Source organism: Bos javanicus, chromosome 3 (assembly GCF_032452875.1).
Source record: "Bos javanicus breed banteng chromosome 3, ARS-OSU_banteng_1.0, whole genome shotgun sequence".
Taxonomy (NCBI): Eukaryota; Metazoa; Chordata; class Mammalia; order Artiodactyla; family Bovidae; genus Bos; species Bos javanicus.
In genome coordinates, this window is record NC_083870.1 from 57463474 (window position 1) to 57481707 (window position 18234).

Genomic DNA, 18234 nt, shown 5'->3' on the forward strand with positions numbered 1-18234 from the left:
TAAGACTAGGTGCCATGATCTTCATTTTTTGAAAGTTGAGTTGTAAGCCAGCTTTTTCACACTCCTCTTTCACTTTAATCAAGAGGCTCTTTAGCTTCTCTTTACTTTCTGCCATTAAAGTGGTATCACTAGTTAAAATATAAAATACTTCATCGGTAAAGGTAGGTGAAATTAAACTCTTCATAAAATACAGTTTTCTTCTTTATGACTCCTGTGCCATATGGAAATCAGTCAGCAAAATTTTCTTTATCCTTAACCTCTTCTCTAAACCTTCCTTTCACTTCCTGATGCTTGTGTTTATCTCCCACACTCCATGTATCATTAAGCCTAGAGGTGGAAGCTGTAGGAGCTGCATGCTCATTTCCATTCCTATACTCTTCTCCCTCACCAAGATTACTCCTACCAAACTTTTGAATTTCACATTATTCAACTATCAACTACCTCTTGTTGCAATCATCTACAGGTGTCTTATTTTTTTTCCCTTTTATCTCTAAATTTTAGTTTCTGGCTCACTGCCAGTATATCTTAATTCTTGGTGATTCTAAGAATTATTTGAATAATCCTTAGACTGTTCAAATAATTGTTAATCTAATTATTTAAACACTTTGGCTTATTAGATTCATGGACTATTCTCTCCTACTGATTCTGTGCCTGACCCTACTTCAGCTATCCATTACCAATGCCTCATCTAGACTTCATCAATTCCAAAAACTATAACTCTTATAATAATCATATTTCCCAACATTCCATTCTCTGACCATCATCTTTTTCCCTAGTACTCTCATTTCAACAAGCCTATCTCAGATTCCAAGCTGGAATCAAGATTGCTGGGAGAAATATCAATAACCTCAGATATTCAAATACCACCACCCTTATGGCAGAAAGTAAAGAACTAAAGAGCCTTTTGATGAAAGTGAAAAAAGGAGAGAGAAAAAGTTGGCTTGAGCTCAACATTCAGAAAACTAAGATCATGGCATCCAGTCCCATCACTTCATGGCAAATAGATGGAAACAGGGGAAACAGTGGAAACAGTGGCTGACTTTATTTTTGAGGGCTCCAACAGCACTGCAGATGGTGACTGCAGCCATGAAATTAAAAGACACTTACTCTTTGGAAGGAAAGTTATGACCAACCTAGACAGCATGTTAAAAAGCAGAGACATTACTTTGTCAACAAAGGTCCGTCTAGTCAAGGCTATGGTTTTTCCAATAGTCATGTATGGATGTGAGAGTTGGACTATAAAGAAAGCTGAGCGCCGAAGAATTGATGCTTTTGAACTGTGGTATTGGAGAAGTCTCTTGAGAGTCCCTTGGACTGCAAGGAGATCCAACCAGTCCATCCTAAAGGAAATCAGTCCTGAGCATTCACTGGAAGGACTGATGTTGAAACTGAAACTCCAATACCTTGGCCACCTGACGCAAAGAGCTGACTCATTTGAAAGACCTTGATGCTGGGAAAGATTGAAGGCGGGAGGAGAAGGGGACGACAGAGGATGAGATGACTGGATGGCATCACCGACTTGATGGACATGAGTTTGGTAAACTCCTGGAGTTGGAGATGGACAGGAAGGCCTGGTGTGCTGCAGTCCATGGGGTTGCAAAGAGTCGGACACGACTGAGTGACTGAACTGAACTGAACTGATCTCGGATCTATAGTCCTACCATAGACCTACCATCTATTGTCCTACCAGCATGCCATTTGTGTCCAAGGTAAATTATCAGAATCACCCCCCTTGCACATATCTTCAAATCCCATGTCCTTTACTTCATACTACTCATTTGGTAAAGATCTCCCTAATTATCTATTCAGTATCCATGTATCTAAGACATGAAAAAACATAAAATCATAGACATGAAAAAATACAAAATCATAGTCTAGTCTCACACTCAGTGAGTTAAGTAGGAACAAGTGGGTCCACAATGCTGCCTGGCAACTACACTACATTTCTCTAAAATCTATCCACTTAACATTCTCCTGATTACTTTTCATGCCCCTTTATCCATCTGCAAAATTTCAGCAATTCTCCCTTAACCTTTATAATCAGCTTATGAATTGCTTCCTTTTTATCTAAGAGGAGAAAAAAACAATCAGGAAACTTCCATGCTTTTGGTCATCTTTCCTCCTACTACAGATGAGCTATATCTATGCCCCTAAGATTATTTTAAGGTTAATTTTTCCACCTGTGTATAAAATTGCCTCTCAAGGATATCACACTACCGATTCTTCCCTTTCTTTTCAATATTGTATTTTCTCCATTTACTGTATCATTCTTATCAGATTATAATCGTGCTTTTATTTCTCCTATCTTAAAAAAACAAGACAAAAATGGGCTAGACTCTACTTCCTCCTCTCGCTAGTGCTTCACTTCCCTATTCCTCTTTACAGAACTCCTTGAAAGACTTATCTAAACTTAATGTCAAGTTTCTCTCCTTCCATTGACAAACAAGCTTTTGCCCACACTGTTCCATTAAAGCTACTCGTCCAGGTCAGCAATGACTTCAATGTTCTAAATCCAAAGGTCTACTAACAGCCCTCTTTTCACTTGATCTATCTAGAGATTACAGTGAAACACTCCTCTTACCTTTTACAGCTTAATCCAAGGCCACACACGTGGTTTACATCTTACCTCACTGCTCATTCCTTACCATTCTCCTTAGCTTGTTCCTTGGCTCTTTGTTGGAGTACCTCAGGGCTCAGTCCCTGGTCTTTTTTCTCTCTCTACTCATCCTGTGCTGTGCTTAGTCCTCAGTCGTGTCCAACTCTTTGTGACCCCATGGACTGCAGCCGGCCAGGAACTTCTGTCCCTGGGGATTCTCCAGGCAAGAATACTGGAGTGGATTGCCATGCCCTCCTCCAGAGGATCTTCCCAACCCAGGGATTGAACCCAGATCTTCCACACTACAGGCAGATTCTTTACCATCTGAGCCATAAGGGAAGCCCATGAGTAATGAAGTAGGTAGTCTATCCCTTCTCTAGGGGATCTTTCTGACCCAGGAATCAACCCGGGGTCTCCTGCATTGCAGGTGTATTCTTCACCAGTGAGCTACCAAGGAAGCCCCTCTCTCTACTTATTCCCTTGGTAATTTCATCTAGTCTGAGATTTAAATATCCTTGATATACTGACAAATGTCTAATTTATCTAATTCACTCCCCCACCAATATCCAGACCTGCATATCCTAAAACTGATTATCTCCACTTGAATCTTTTATTTCTCAAACTTAACATGTCTAAAATTGGGCTCCTGATATACCTGACGTGCCTTCCCCATACCCAACCTGCTCCTCCTGGAGTATTCCCCATTTTAATGAACCAAAACTCTAATTCTTTCAGTTGTTCAGGCCAACACCTGCAGTAATTCTTGACACCTCTAGGTCTCATATATAGAACATATATCAGCAAACCCTTGCTGTCTTTACCTTTAAAAACACACCCAGGGTTTGAGCACTTTTACCATATCTATCACAATTCCCCCTATCCAAGCTTCCATCATCTTCTGATTGGATTACTGACCAAGTTATTGCAATAGGCTCCCAAGAGGTCTGTCAGCTCACACTCTTGCCCTCTAACATCTATCCTCAACAGAGCAACAAGAATGATCTTGTTAAAAGCTAAAATCAAATCATGTCCCTCTTCAGGTCAAAATCCTCCAGACTTTATCTCCAAGTAAAGGTCAAAGTCCACAAAGAGTGGTTTCCAAAGCCTAGCTCCCTGTTTCCTTGATTAATCTTCAGCTAAACTCCCTTTTGTTACCTGAACATACAGCTATGTTCCTGGTTCTGAGTTTTTTGTACCTCCTCTCCTGGAGCATCTCTAAGATGCCCGTGTGCTTTATTTCCTTACATCTTTCAAATGTGTCTTCCCTGACTATGTAAATCTCTACTTCCCTACTATATTTTTCTCCAGTGCATTTATCGCCTTCTAATATACTATGTAATTGATAAAATGTATTGATTTTCTACTCCCCTCTACCCCTAAACAGAATGTAGGTTCCATGAAGGCAGGAATATGATCTATTTTGTTTATACTCTATCCTTGACGTCTAGATTAGTGCTTTTAAAAATTACAAGCAGATGTTTCTCTGATGGGTAAAAGGGTTCTAATGATGAACTAATTTCTAATTCAAGTTTCACTCTGAAGTTAAGGATACATTTCCGAGCATCTATTCCTCAGTGAATGCAGCCTATATATACATTTTTGGAGGAAAAAAAAAAAAAGATATGCTCTCTCCACACAGATGTGTTTGTATATCTAGACAGGATTTTTAAAATGTTTTACCATGGTATTTTACTTTCAAACTTACCAGTATAATTAACCTTTGTTTATCCACTGAGTTCTACTGATGTTAATTTTGGGGAATTAATGTAAAAAGAAAAACAACAAAACACCAAACAGAAAAACCCCGAAAGACCATCTTTACCTTCTAAGAACTTTTACTGCTAAATTAAAAAAAAAAACAAAAACAAAAAACTCTAGACCTCCTGCCACTGTAGCTCAATAAGTAAACTTTCCCACTATTAAAAATAAAATATATTTACTAATCTTATAACCAGTTCTTCTGATTCCTTATCTGTATGTGGATAATAATAGTACCTATCTCAGAGCATCAATGACTAGATGTTGTCTGAATGGATGAGTTCCAAGCATTTGAATGGCTTTAAGGAGAATGCAAGGATGAATGATTTTAACAGCAACCCCTATGCTGCACTGCTAGAACATCAGGACAATATGAGCAGGAAGTACTAATCTCCTTGGGCTTAAAATTGGTTTTGTGGAAGTGACTAATTTTGTTCTATGCCTAGTTTTGAAGGATTAATATGCAGAAAGGAAAACCAAAGTGATGAGGGTTTTTAATATTTTCTCCTTATTCCTTCTCTTGATGTTCCTCTTTCAAATGTTACATATCACTCCCCTGCTTTCATAGTTCCTCATTATATAAATCTCAAACTCCTCATTACTTAAGGGGCATTCATAAAATGACACTGCTTCATTATTCTAGCCTCATCTCAGTTCAGTCACTCAGTTGTGTCCGACTCTGTGACGCCACAGACTGCAGCGTGCCAAGCTTCCCTGTCCATTACCAACTCCAGGAGTTTACTCAAGCTCATGTCCATCGAGTTGGTGATGCTAGCCATCCATCTCATCCTCTGTCGTCCCCTTCTCCTCCTGCCCTCAATCTCTCCCAGCATCAGGGTCTTTTCAAATGAGTCAGTTCTTCTCATCAGGTGGCCAAAGTTTTGGAGTTTCAGCTTCAGCATCAGTCCTTCTAATGACTATATAGGACTGATTTCCTTTAGGATTGACTGGTTGGATCTCCTTGCAGTCCAAGGGACTCTCAAGAGACTTCTCCAATACCACAGTTCAAAAGCATCAACTCTTAGGTGCTCAGCTTCCTTTTTAGTCCAACTCTCACATCCATACATGACTACTGGAAAAACCACAGCTTTGACTAGACAGACTTTTGTTGCCAAAGTAATGTCTCTGCTTTTTAATATGCTGACTAGGTTGGTCATAGCTTTTCTTCCAAGGAGAAAGTGTCTTTTAATTTCATGGTTGCAGTCACCAGTATCACCTTTTAGGATTTGAAATAGCTCAATTGGAATTCCATCACCTCCACTAGCTTTGCTCGTAGTGATGCTTCCGAAGGCCCACTTGACCTCACATTCCAGGATGCCTGGCTCTAGGTGAGTGATCACACCATTGTGGTTATCTGGGTCATGAAGATCTTTTTGTATAGTTCTTCTGTGTATTCTTGCCACCTGTTCTTAATATCTTCTGCTTCTGTTAGGTCCATACCATTTCTGTCCTTTACTGTGCCCATCTTTGCATGAAATGTTCCCTTGGTACTGCTTATTTCCTTCAAGAGACCTCTAGTCTTTCCAATTCTATTGTTTTCCTCTATTTCTTTGCACTGATCATGGAGGAAGGCTTTCTGATCTCTCCTTGCTTTTCTCTGGAACTCTGCATTCCAATGGGTATATCTTTTCTTTTCTCCTTTGCTTTTCTCTTTTCTTTTCATAGCTATTTGTAAGGCCTCTTCAGGCAGCCATATGGCTTATTTACATTTCTTTTTCTTGGGGATGGTCTTATCCCTGTCTCCTGTACAATGTCATGAACCTCTGTCCATAGTTCTTCAGGCACTCTATCAGAGCTAGTCCCTTGAATCTAATTCTCACTTCCACTGTATAATCGTAAGGGATTTGATTTAGGTCATACCTGAATGGTCTAGTGGTTTTCCTACTTTCTTCAATTTAAGTCTGAATTTGGCAATAAGGAACTCATGATCTGAGCCATAGTCAGCTCCTAGTCTTGTTTTTACCGACTGTACAAAGCTTCTCCATCTTCTGCGGCAAATAACATAATCAATCTGATTTCGATACTGACCATCCAGTGATGTCCATTGTTCGAAGAGAGTATTTGCTATGACCAGTGCATTCTCTTGGCAAAACTCTTGTTAGCCTTTGCCCTGCTTCATTTTGTACCCCGAGGACAAATTTGTCTGTTACTCCTGGAATCTCTTGACTTCCTACTTTTGCATTTATTTCAGTCCCTTATAATGAAAAGGACATCTTTTGGGGGTGTTATTTCTAAAAGGTCTTGTAGGTCTTCATAGAACCATTCAACTTCAGCTTCTTCAGCATTACTGATGGGGCACAGACTTGGATTACTGTGATACTGAGTGGTTTGCCTTTGAAACGAACAGAGATCATTCTGTCGTTTTTGAGATTGCATCCAAGTACTGCATTTCAGACTCTCTTGTTGACTATGAGGGCTACGCCATTTCTTCTAAGGATTTCTTACCCAGAATAGTGGATATAATGGTCATCTCAGTTAAATTCACTCATTCCAGTCCATTTTAGTTCACAGATTCCTAAAATGTCGGTGTTCACTCTTGCCAGCTCCTGTCTGACCACGTCTAATTTACCTTGATTCATGGACCTAACATTCCAGGTTCTTGTGTGATACTGTTCTTTACAGCACCAGATGTTACTTCCATCACCAGTCACATCTACAACTGGGTGGTGTTTTTTGTTTGGCTCCTTCTCTTCATTCTTTTTGGAGTAATGTTTCCACTGTTCTCCAAACCACTCCAGTATTTTTGCCTGGAAAATCCCACGGATGGAGGAACCTGGTAGGCTACAGTCCATGGGTCACAAAGAGTCGGACATGACTGAGCAACTTCACTTTCACTTTCAATGACCTGGGGAGTTCATCTTTCAGTGTCCTATCTTTTTGCCTTTTCACACTGTTCATGGGGTTCTCAAGGCAAGAATACTAAAGTGGTTTGCCATTTCCTTCTTCAGTGGACCATGTTTTGTCAGCCTCATCTACCACCCCATTTTTTTTTTAAGGCTTCTTGATTTTTTTTATTACTCAAAAAAGCTTCATTTTAAAATTTAACTTTCTGACTCTGTGCTTTCAACACTTTCATAATGATTTTCTGCTCAATAAGGACAGCGTGCTTGATCCTGTCATGGACACATATAGCATACAGGGAACCACCATAAGCCCAGCTGATAGATTTCTTCATTTTAGACAAACCTGATAAGAACTTTAGGTCACAGTGAATTCCTCGAAGTTGGCCTGGGTATATTCCACATGTAAATTCTGCTGCTTTCCCAATCTTCTTAGTATAAAGATAATTCTATTACCAGGGATTTGGGACAGCCTGGTTTTGTTAGAGGCAGTATTGTAGGACAGCCTACAATGGTATGTCAAATGCTAGACCATTCTCAGTGCCTCTTGATAACTGTCCCTGGAAGAGCTCCTGTCCCATTTTTAACTTGAACACTGTGATCCAACCACAATGAACTACTGTCAGTTCCCTGAGCTTGCCACACACTTTCCTCTGGCTCTTCCATATACATATTCCCCCTTTGCCTAGAACATTCTTCCCTGCCCTTTTCTTCATCTAGATTATTCCTATTAAAATACTTTTATCTGTGAATCTTTGCTAGACTCACTTGAGTCACAGTTAGATGTCCCTTACAGTAATCTGAACTTCTCTATCTTTCTACTTTTCACATGGCTTGTCCACCTGTAGCCTGTACTTCTACCTAGACTTCGTTTGTTGTGACAGCAGAGAAGATGTCTGTCCTGAATGCCATTTTATTTTCAGTGTCACCTTATAATGACACCTTATAATGTGAGTTCCATAAACATAAGCAATTTTGCTTGTTTTGTTTGCTGATATAATTCTAGAGTACAGAACAGTGCTTGGATATGACAGGTGTTCCATAAATGTTTAATAAATGACTGGGCTATGTGCTTTACATATGTGCTATAAAGAATAATACCACACTCAATGATATCAATGTGTGTGAAGTCTTATAGAACACTCTAAAAACTTTTCTTTTTAAATGGTGAACAAGTAATGAAATATAAATTAGTTTATCTCTAAGGGCAACTAAAAGTCAATAATTTTATTTTCCTCAACTACCTCTAAAGGTATACAAGAGAAAAGGGAACTTCAAATGCTTTTAAGCTCTCTTTACATAGCAATAAAAAGGTATTCCTCTTCTCATCCCTGTTAACATTCTTCTGTACCAAGAGTTCAAAATGTTTTTATTTCAGAAGTGTGATAATCACTTTCCTTAAAAAAAAATAAAATCTGATTTTAAGTAAGCTAATAAAAGCCTTTAATACTATTTTCACCTCTATTATTAGTTCAAATGAAAAAAAAATCCAAATTTCCTCTCTTATCAGCAGTTTTATGTATGAAAAGGAAATTACCACCTTCCCAGTTGTTTTTGAAGGTCTAACATGTACTGGTAACATTGTGCGTAGTAAGTCATCTGGGCTTCTACAAAGTCATTCAGACAGCGAAGGTGATGGGCCTGTAAAGGAAAGTTACAGTCACTTCTTAGCTCTATAATCTACAAGTGGCAAATGCTAAGGGGAGACAAAGTACAATACTGTACTCAGGGTGAATCATCAGTATCTAGCATTTTACTACAATATATAATAACAAACTATTTAGCCAAAAAAAAATAAAACAAACAAAAAACAAATGGATTTGATGGTGAGAAAACTAGGTGATGAGGTGTAAAAAAAATTTAAAATGTTTCTTCATATATCTTGAAAAATGCTACTATTTAAGTATCTTGATAAGTGACTGAAAAGGAAGTTCAGTTTCTACTCCAAGAATTTCCCTAAGACTATCAAAGCCTTCTGTTCCAAATGAATTTCCAAGGAATGAACACTCACGTGTGTACTGCTGATTCCCTCCAGCAGAAGTCTGGTAATCTCTGCCTGACGATCAAATTCACTTTGAGTTATTCTTAATTCCTGTTCAGACTTAAATTGTAACACAGTTTTAGAATCTCATTAGAGGACTTAGTCCATGCTATGCACATTCATTTAGACAGTTAAAAATTCCCCAAACAAACCTCAAAGTCTGGCAATTCCCTGATTCTACTTTGTACCTAAACTGGTACCTGGTTTCTAGACCTTATTTCTTCTATATTACTTAATCTAGATAGAATTGAATCCTTCCTTACTGGTACTTAACTCAAAAGAATCAATGTCAAAGGTTAATGACATAAACATAAAAGCCTAGGAAAACTATGGGACAGTCAATATATTTTCTAGTATAAACTTTGGTAAATTTTAATGTTTTATGAAACCTTACGATTACCAGTTTACATGTGTGCTGCTGCTGCTGCTAAGTCGTGTCAGTCGTGTGCAACGCCATAGACAGCAGCCTACCAGGCTCCGCCGTCCCTGGGATTCTCCAGGCAAGAACACTGGAGTGGGTTGCCATTTCCTTCTCCAATGCATGAAACTGAAAAGTGAAAGTGAAGTCGCTCAGTCATGACCCCATGGACTGCAGCCCACCAGGCTCCTCCGTCCATGGGATTTTCCAGGCAAGAGTACCGGAGTGGGGTGCCATTGCCTTCTCCGAGTTTACATGTATAAAATATTTCAAAAAATTCTCAGTTATTACTATAGTTACTTTACTTTGAAATATAGGTTTCATTCTCAAATGAAAAAACTTTAGAATGAAGCGAGGATTTTAACTTCTTTTGTTATCAAGCATATACTTGATTCTAGGGACATAGTTCTAAAGTTCCTTCAAAGGATTCTTTGTCCCACATAAATGTCTTTTACAGTTTTCTTTCCAAACTTTGCATAAAATATGTTTTAAGCAGAAATACTATCTATAAGATATGCTAGGATTTTTTTGCAACTTATGAGTGACCTTTAATCAATGGTGTGCTAGTAACTGGCTTTTTACTGGGGGAGGGGGGTGCATGGGAAGCGACAGGGAGGGAGGGGAAATTCTCTAATGTGCTGAGTTTCAATGGTAGAAATACTTCCACCACAGTTGATATCAAGCTACCAAGATGAAGTCAGTGACCTCAGAGCTAGAAAGAGATGTGTACAACAGCACACCATTACCAGCTTTAACTATCCAATATAGGTTTGAAAGTGAAAGTGAAGTTGCTCAGTTGCTCAGTTGTGTCCGACTCTTTGTGACCCCATGGACTGTAGCCTACCAGGCTCCTCTGTCCATGGGATTTTCCAGGCAATAGTACTGGAGTGGATTGCCATTTCCTTCTCCAGGGGATCTTCCCGACCCAGGGATTGAACCTGGGTCTCCTGCATTGTAGACAGACACTTTACCGTCTGAGCCACCAGGAAAGAGAAACCCAAGTAAGACGGTAGGTGTTCCAAGAGGGCATCAGAGGGCAGACACACTGAAACCATAATCACAGGAAACTAGTCAATCTAATCACACTAGGACCACAGCCTTGTCTAACTCAATGAAACTAAGCCATGCCCTGTGCGACCACCCAAGATGGGCAGGTCATGGTGGAGACGTCTGACAGAATGTGGTCCACTTGAGAAGGGAATGGCAAACCATTTCAGTATTCTTGCCTTGAGAACCCCATGAACAGTATGAAAAGGCAACATGATAGGATACTGAAAGAGGAACTCCCCAAGTCAGTAGGTGCCCAATATGCTACTGGAGATCAGTGGAGAAATAACTCCAGAAAGAATGAAGGGATGGAGCCAAAGCAAAAACAATACCCAGTTGTGGATGTGACTGATGATAGAAGCAAGGTCCGATGCTGTAAAGAGCAATATTGCATAGGAACCTGGAATGTTAGGTCCGTGAATCAAGGCAAATTGGATGTGGTCAAACAGGAGATGGCAAGAGTGAACGTCGACATTCTAGGAATCAGCGAACAGAAATGGACTGGAATGGGTGAATTTAACTCAGATGACCATTATATCTACTACTGCGGGCAGGAATCCCTTAGAGGAAATGGAGTGGCCATCATGGTCAACAAGAGAGTCCAAAATGCAGTACTTGGATGCAATCTCAAAAACGACAGAATGATCTCTGTTTGTTTCCAAGGCAAACCATTCAGTATCACAGTAATCCAAGTCCATGCCCCAACCAGTAACACTGAATAAGCTGAAGTTGAACGGTTCTATGAAGACCTACAAGACCTTTTAGAACTAACACCCCAAAAAGATGTCCTTTTCATTATAGGGGACTGGAATGCAAAAGTAGGAAGTCAAGAAACACCTGGAATAATAGACAAATTTGGCCTTGGAATATGGAATGAAGCAGGGAAAAGGCTAATAGAATTTTGCCAAGAGAACGCACTGGTCATAGCAAACACCCTCTTCCAACAACACAAGATGACTCTACACATGGACATCACCAGATGGTCAACACCAAAATCAGATTGGTTATATTCTTTGCAGCCAAAGATGGAGAAGCTCTATACAGTCAGCAAAAACAAGACCGGGAGCTGACTGTGGCTCAGATCATGAACTCCTTATGGCCAAATTCAGACTTAAATTGAAGAAAGTAGGGAAAACCACTAGACCATTTAGGTTATCACCTAAATCAAATCCCTTATGATTATACAGTGGAAGTGAGAAATAGATTTCAGGGACTAGATCTGATAGATAGAGTGCCTGATGAACTATGGAATGAGGTTTGTGACACTGTACAGGAGATAGGATCAAGACCATCCCCATGGAAAAGAAATGCAAAAAAGCAAAATGGCTGTCTGAGGAGGCATTACAAATAGCTGTGAAAAGAGAAGCGAAAAGCAAAGGAGAAAAGGAATGATATAAGCATCTGAATGCAGAGTTCCAAAGAATAGCAAGAAGAGATAAGAAAGCCTTCCTCAGCAATCAATGCAAAGAAATAGAGGAAAACAACAGAATGGGAAAGACTAGAGATCTCTTCAAGAAAATTAGAGATACCAAGGGAACATTTCATGCAAAGATGGGCTTGATAAAGGACAGAAATGGTATGGACCTAACAGAAGCAGAAGATATTAAGAAGAGGTGGCAAGAAAACACAGAAGAACTGTACAAAAAAGATCTTCACGACCAAGATAATCACGATGGTATGATCACTCACCTAGAGCCAGACATTCTGGAATGTGAAGTCAAGTGGGCCTTAGAAAGCATTACTACGAACAAAGCTAGTGGAGGTGATGGAATTCCAGTTGAGCTCTTTCAAATCCTGAAAGATGATGCTGTGAAAGTGCTGCACTCAATATGCCAGCAAATTTGGAAAACTCAGCAGTGGCCACAGGACTGGGAAAGGTCAGTTTTCATTCCAATCCCAAAGAAAGCCAATGCCAAAGACTGCTCAAACTACCGCACAACTGCACTCATCTCCCACGCTAGTAAAGTAATGCTCAAAATTCTCCAAGCCAGGCTTCAGCAGTACTTGAACTGTGAACTTCCAGATGTTCAAGCTGGTTTTAGAAAAGGCAGAGGAAAAAGAGATCAAATTGCCAACATCCGATGGATCATGGAAAAAGCAAGAGAGTTCCAGAAAAACATCTATTTCTGCTTTATTGACTATGCCAAAGCCTTTGACTGTGTGGATCACAATAAACTGTGGAAAATTCTGAAAGAGATGGGAATACCAGACCACCAGACCTGTCTCTTGAGAAACCTATATGCAGGTCAGGAAGCAACAGTTAGAACTGGACATGGAACAACAGACTGGTTCCAAATAGGAAAAGGAGTACGTCAAGGCTGTATATTGTCATCCTGCTTATTTAACTTCTATGCAGAGTACATCATGAGAAACGCTGGACTGGAAGAAGCACAAGCTGAAATCAAGATTGCCGGGAGAAATATCAATAACCTCAGATATGCAGATGACACCACCCTTATGTCAGAAAGTGAGGAGGAACTAAAAAGCCTCTTGATGAAAGTGAAAGAGGAGAGTGAAAAAGTTGGCTTAAAGCTCAACATTCAGAAAACGAAGATCATGGCATCTGGTCCCATGACTTCATGGGAAATAGATGGGGAAACAGTGGAAACAGTGTCAGACTTTATTTTTGGGGGGCTCCAAAACACTGCAGATGGTGCTGCAGCCATGAAAAGACGCTTACTCCTTGGAAGAAAAGTTATGACCAATCTAGATAGCATATTCAAAAGCAGAGACATTATATTGCCAACAAAGGTCCATCTAGTCAAGGCTATGGTTTTTCCAGTAGTCACGTATGGATGTGAGAGTTGGACTGTGAAGAAGGCTGAGCACCGAAGAATTGATGCTTTTGGACTTTGGTGTTGGAGAAGACTCTTGAGAGTCCCTTGGACTGCAAGGAGATCCAACCAGTCCATTCTAGAGGAGATCAGTCCTGGGTGTTCTTTGGAAGGAATGATGCTGAGGCTGAAACTCCAGTACTTTGGCCACCTCATGCGAAGAGTTGACTCATTGGAAAAGACTCTGATGCTGTGAGCGATTGGGAGCAGGAGGAGAAGGGGACAACAGAGGATGAGATGGCTGGATAGCATCACTGACTGGATGGATGTGAGTCTGAGTGAACTCCGGGAGATGGTAATGGACAGGGAGGCCTGGCATGCTGCAATTCATGGGGTCGCAAAAAGTCGGACACGACTGAGCAACTGAACTGAACTGATTGGTTTAGTGCTGGGACAAAATAAGTCACTTAAAAAAATAAAATTTAAAAACAGTAAGTACTGGTAAATAAATATCCTCACAAATCTTTAGTCAGAGTTGGTCGGTAATGAGAGTGAAGAGGAAAAAATAAAATCTTATAGATCATTCAAAAGAGTTAGCTTATTCCCCATGGGGAATTAGCACTGGTGATAGTATCATTATAATATTTTCTACTACCTCTCCAGGATAAATTGCTTACCCCCCCTAACCAAATAATTACAGTATTTTCGAAGACTGTAGTAAGGATAAAAATAAGGTGCGAATTCTTTCCCTTTCACACCCTCTCCTTTACCCTCTTTGGTGGCAATATTTAACCCAGTCAACAAGGAAGTAGCTGCAAAAGAGATATCAGTTGCTGCAATCATTCTTATCCCATTGCCAAAAGACATGGCAGAGAGGACTAAGACTTGACCACTAGAGGAGACTTATGGAAATAAGCTTGAAGTATTCAGTAAGTTGAGTTAAAATTAAATTTACTTGACCAAAACCAGAATACATGGTACTTTGATAACAGGGCTGAAGTAATAAGCTTCCAGTATGTAGCAGAAAAATGTCACAGGGGAATAAAAAAGTCAATGTTCTTCCTAAAAGAAGTGTTAAGGAAAACCAATTACTTCAGTGTTACATTTGCACCATTTACTTTTCTACTTGGTCAAGAGGTTTTGACATATAGATTCAAAGCAAACAAAAAAATAAATGTACTTCAGAAATAAATGAGGCTTATTCCACATAGGTTTGACTGTGAAAGTACAATCTGACAGCCTTTAGTAGAAATGGCAGGAAAGTCTACTCAATGGTAATGTTTCTGTACAAGGTGTAAGTAAGTAAGCTAGGTAGCAGATTAAAAGTGATTAGGAAGCTTGAGTCTGAAATGGAAATGATGTTTTAAAGCTAAAAACTACTGAATAAAAACTATGAAATGATCTTAGTAAGGACAAAGAATCAGTCTATGTTTTAACAAAATTTAATTATTTGTGAATAAAGCACCATATTATAAAGCCTAGGAAGTCATTCTTCTGTACAATCTACACTTTATATTTTAGAAAAGGTAAAGGACAGGGAGGAAACAAATCGTGTTTCTTGAACAAGTTGCTGTGTATGTTTGGGGTAGCTGCAAACAGTCTAATGTCCCAAACCATCTCTACTTCTGACAAATGTTAATTGATTATAATAATTAATTGGAGAGGCTGAGGTAAGTGAAATTAAGTTCAGCACAATTTACTTAGGAAGAAAATAATCCAAATTAAAAGACACAGAAAAAGGGTTTAGACAAAGACAATGAGTTGAGAGTTTTTATTCTGTCCTCCGGAGGATCTCATTCTCCAATTTAATTTTATAATTAGGATAGAGTTCTACGGAAAAGATCTTCTACTGCTTAGAATTACTGTTACTGGACTAACTGATCTAAAGCATAGCTTGGGTGAGAGAAGTAAAGAGAGTTCTTTTAGGATATAAATTGGAAATAGGGCCAAGAATGTGTTGGTTTGTTATATCAGGACTGGGTTAATTATTTTAAGCCAGAAATTCTGGTCAAGCTTCTAAGGCATTTGCTATGAAATCTTGGTTAGTATTATGTACTTTTTCTAGGGGCTTAAACCTTAATATATTCCAGAAATATGAAGTTTTAAAATTATACATTTTTAAATTATAAAAATGACAGAAGTGAGAATGATAATATTTTTGGAAATTCATTTTGATGTTATTTTAAACTTTTTAAACATATACGAGCATAATAATGTAAATATTTGTTTCATGAGTTTCTTGATATTATATCAGCCATTTCCCAAATTTGTAGAGACTGCAAGATCAAATCCGTAAAAATTTTTTGATGTACCTGTATGCTAATCAAAGTGGAAGAGACCCTTTCTTGACCAAACTACTTTCTCTTCCATTTGTGTGACATGATATATTCACTTCTCTGAAGATACAGACATAGTGTTAACTATAATTCACAAAATTATCATATGAATAAACCAAGTATTTACGAACTGTCTTCTGGCAAGGCACTGTAAGGATTACACTTAATATAACAGACTCCTCATATTTATCAGAGTGTGTATACAAACAACATCTCTGAAGCACTGTCATACTGCTCCGTGGAACTACTACTAGCCAAACAGATCTGAGCTTTCCATAATAATTTTCAGATTTTATAAGACAATACTAACAAAGACTGTGATTGGCCCCATAGTTGTTGCCCAATATAGATTTACTGAAAGAATGACATTTAAACTCTTGTTTCATAATTCTGTAGTTTAATAATTTACTTACTTTTGTCACTTCCTCTGCCCAAATCTAGCCAGCATTAAAAATTGAGAAAAATATAGAGCATGAAAGAAAGTTGGAATTTAACATTTTCTACAGCTTAGTATAGAAAAATGTAAATATTTTAATTCACGTGGCATACTTTTTCCAGAGTCACATTAACAGATTAAACAGTAATAGTTAAATCAATAAAGCTTAATATACTGTGAAAGTATGCCTTCTATGTTTAATAGTATTGATGTTTGAGTCTTATACTAATTCTAAATTAATAACAGGTTTCCAAAACTGGGAATATTTAATGCCTCTCAGTTCTAGTATTCTCATCAGTAAAATGAGACATTTAGAGTATATGATTTCTAATTTCTCACTTAGGTTCAAAATTCTGCAATTTTAGGAAGTTAAAATAAAGCAAGGATAAATGGACACAAAATGTTGATAGAGCCATGAGGGGAGGCAAAATAAACTTGAGATATGATGAACTTAAAGTTACCAGAGTTAAACATATCTTATAAGTAGATGACACAAGTAGTAAAACAAATGCCTAATAAATGAAACAAAGTCTTGATAACTGTTCAGCAGGATTTAAAATGTTTAAAATGACTTATATACTAAAGTACCAATGAGTGAAACAGTCTCATACTTCTCATTTACCTACATATAAATAGGACAATGGAAATAAATGAATGCATTCTCTTGCTATCTAAGGAAAGCCCTAATTTAGCCAGGGCTTCAATAATTGGAGTAGTTTAAAAAACAAATGCATTTTACATATTCTGTATAATAATCTTTTCTATTACACGTTTTCCCCCCTCCTTTTAGTACAGTGCTAATGAAGTAAAAGTAGTCAACTGATTTAACAAATAAAAACTGCCAATTATTTACTACTTAACAGTGGATTCCATCTACTTCTATGGCAGTAATACACTCAGGAGTATTATGAGAAACACTGTACCTATAAATCTTTACTGGCTAACATTTATGAGTTTTGGGACAATGTTTAGATTTTACTAATTTCTATCTTGCTAAAAAATTAAATATGCTTAACATCTCAAAAATTTCCTCAAATCAAGCTCAATAAAATATACAGGATACTATAGAATAATTCTCATTACTAATTCAAAGCTATCACTATTCAGCAACTCTCCTAAGTGAATTAACACATGGCTCAGCAGTTAAGAATCTTCCTGCAATGCAGGATCTGCAGGAGACATGTGTTTGATCCCTGGGTCAGAAAGATCCCCTGGAGGAGGAAATGGCAACCCACCACTCCAGTGCTCTTGCCTGGAGAATCCCATGGACAGCAGGCTACAGTCCATGGTGTCACAGAGAGTTAAGACACAACTCAAGTGACTGAGCTTGCTTGCACAGTCCTCAACACTACAGAAATACATAAACTACTAGGGTTTGTTTTGGCCTGGAATTACAAAGAAGAAATTAATTCTGTGTTGAGTTTGGGTGAAAATTAAACACTGAAGGTACTGTGAAGCAAAGTAAATTTGTATACCTTATACTTTTCTCTAAGTCAAGTAAATTTTGTTAATTTTCTTTGTCAATTAATATCTTTGAATATCTATGTCAGTCAACATAAAAAATTAACATCTTTTATTGTGTATAAAAGGCAATATATATTTATATATAAATTCAGACTCTAGAATCTGAATTTGGTGTAGCTGAATTTGTCAACTAGAACACATAATTTCTGTTCTTCAAGTTCCAGTATTACTTCAGCTAGCATTCTCTGTATTTTTTGTTAGACTAATGAATGCACAGCTTCAACTACTTTAGACTTTTACATGTAGATAATAGCAAGAGAAGGCACTTTATTCAAGATGTAGAAAACACAGTAGGCCAACAAACCTTCAGCCATTTTACATGCAGGAGGTTGAGCATGTAAGAGAAATTTACCATAATGTTATCTCCTTCAAGGCGTGCTGAGTTTAGTTGCTTAAGTGCATAGGTAAGAGACAAAGAACACATTACACCAGTGAACAAAGTGAAACAAGTTACTTCTGCACAA

General features: G+C 38.2%; 1 protein-coding gene and 1 pseudogene across 3 annotated transcripts in view; both read right to left on the reverse strand.

Moving 5' to 3' along the window:
* The window catches only part of SH3GLB1 (SH3 domain containing GRB2 like, endophilin B1), a 49276-nt gene that overhangs the window by 7448 nt on the left and 23594 nt on the right, over window positions 1–18234 (reverse strand). The window contains exons 6-9 of one of the 3 annotated variants that reach the window (XM_061411379.1): window positions 18123–18161; window positions 16224–16247; window positions 9206–9295; window positions 8735–8835 (exon numbers count right to left, since the gene is read on the reverse strand). In XM_061411379.1, coding sequence (XP_061267363.1) covers window positions 8735–8835; window positions 9206–9295; window positions 16224–16247; window positions 18123–18161 — 254 coding nt within the window. Of the gene's footprint in view, window positions 1–8734; window positions 8836–9205; window positions 9296–16223; window positions 16248–18074; window positions 18162–18234 lie in introns of all 3 variants that reach the window. The other 2 variants (XM_061411378.1, XM_061411380.1) reach the window with 2 other exon arrangements.
* Window positions 3829–7729, reverse strand: LOC133244347 (large ribosomal subunit protein eL34-like; annotated as a pseudogene).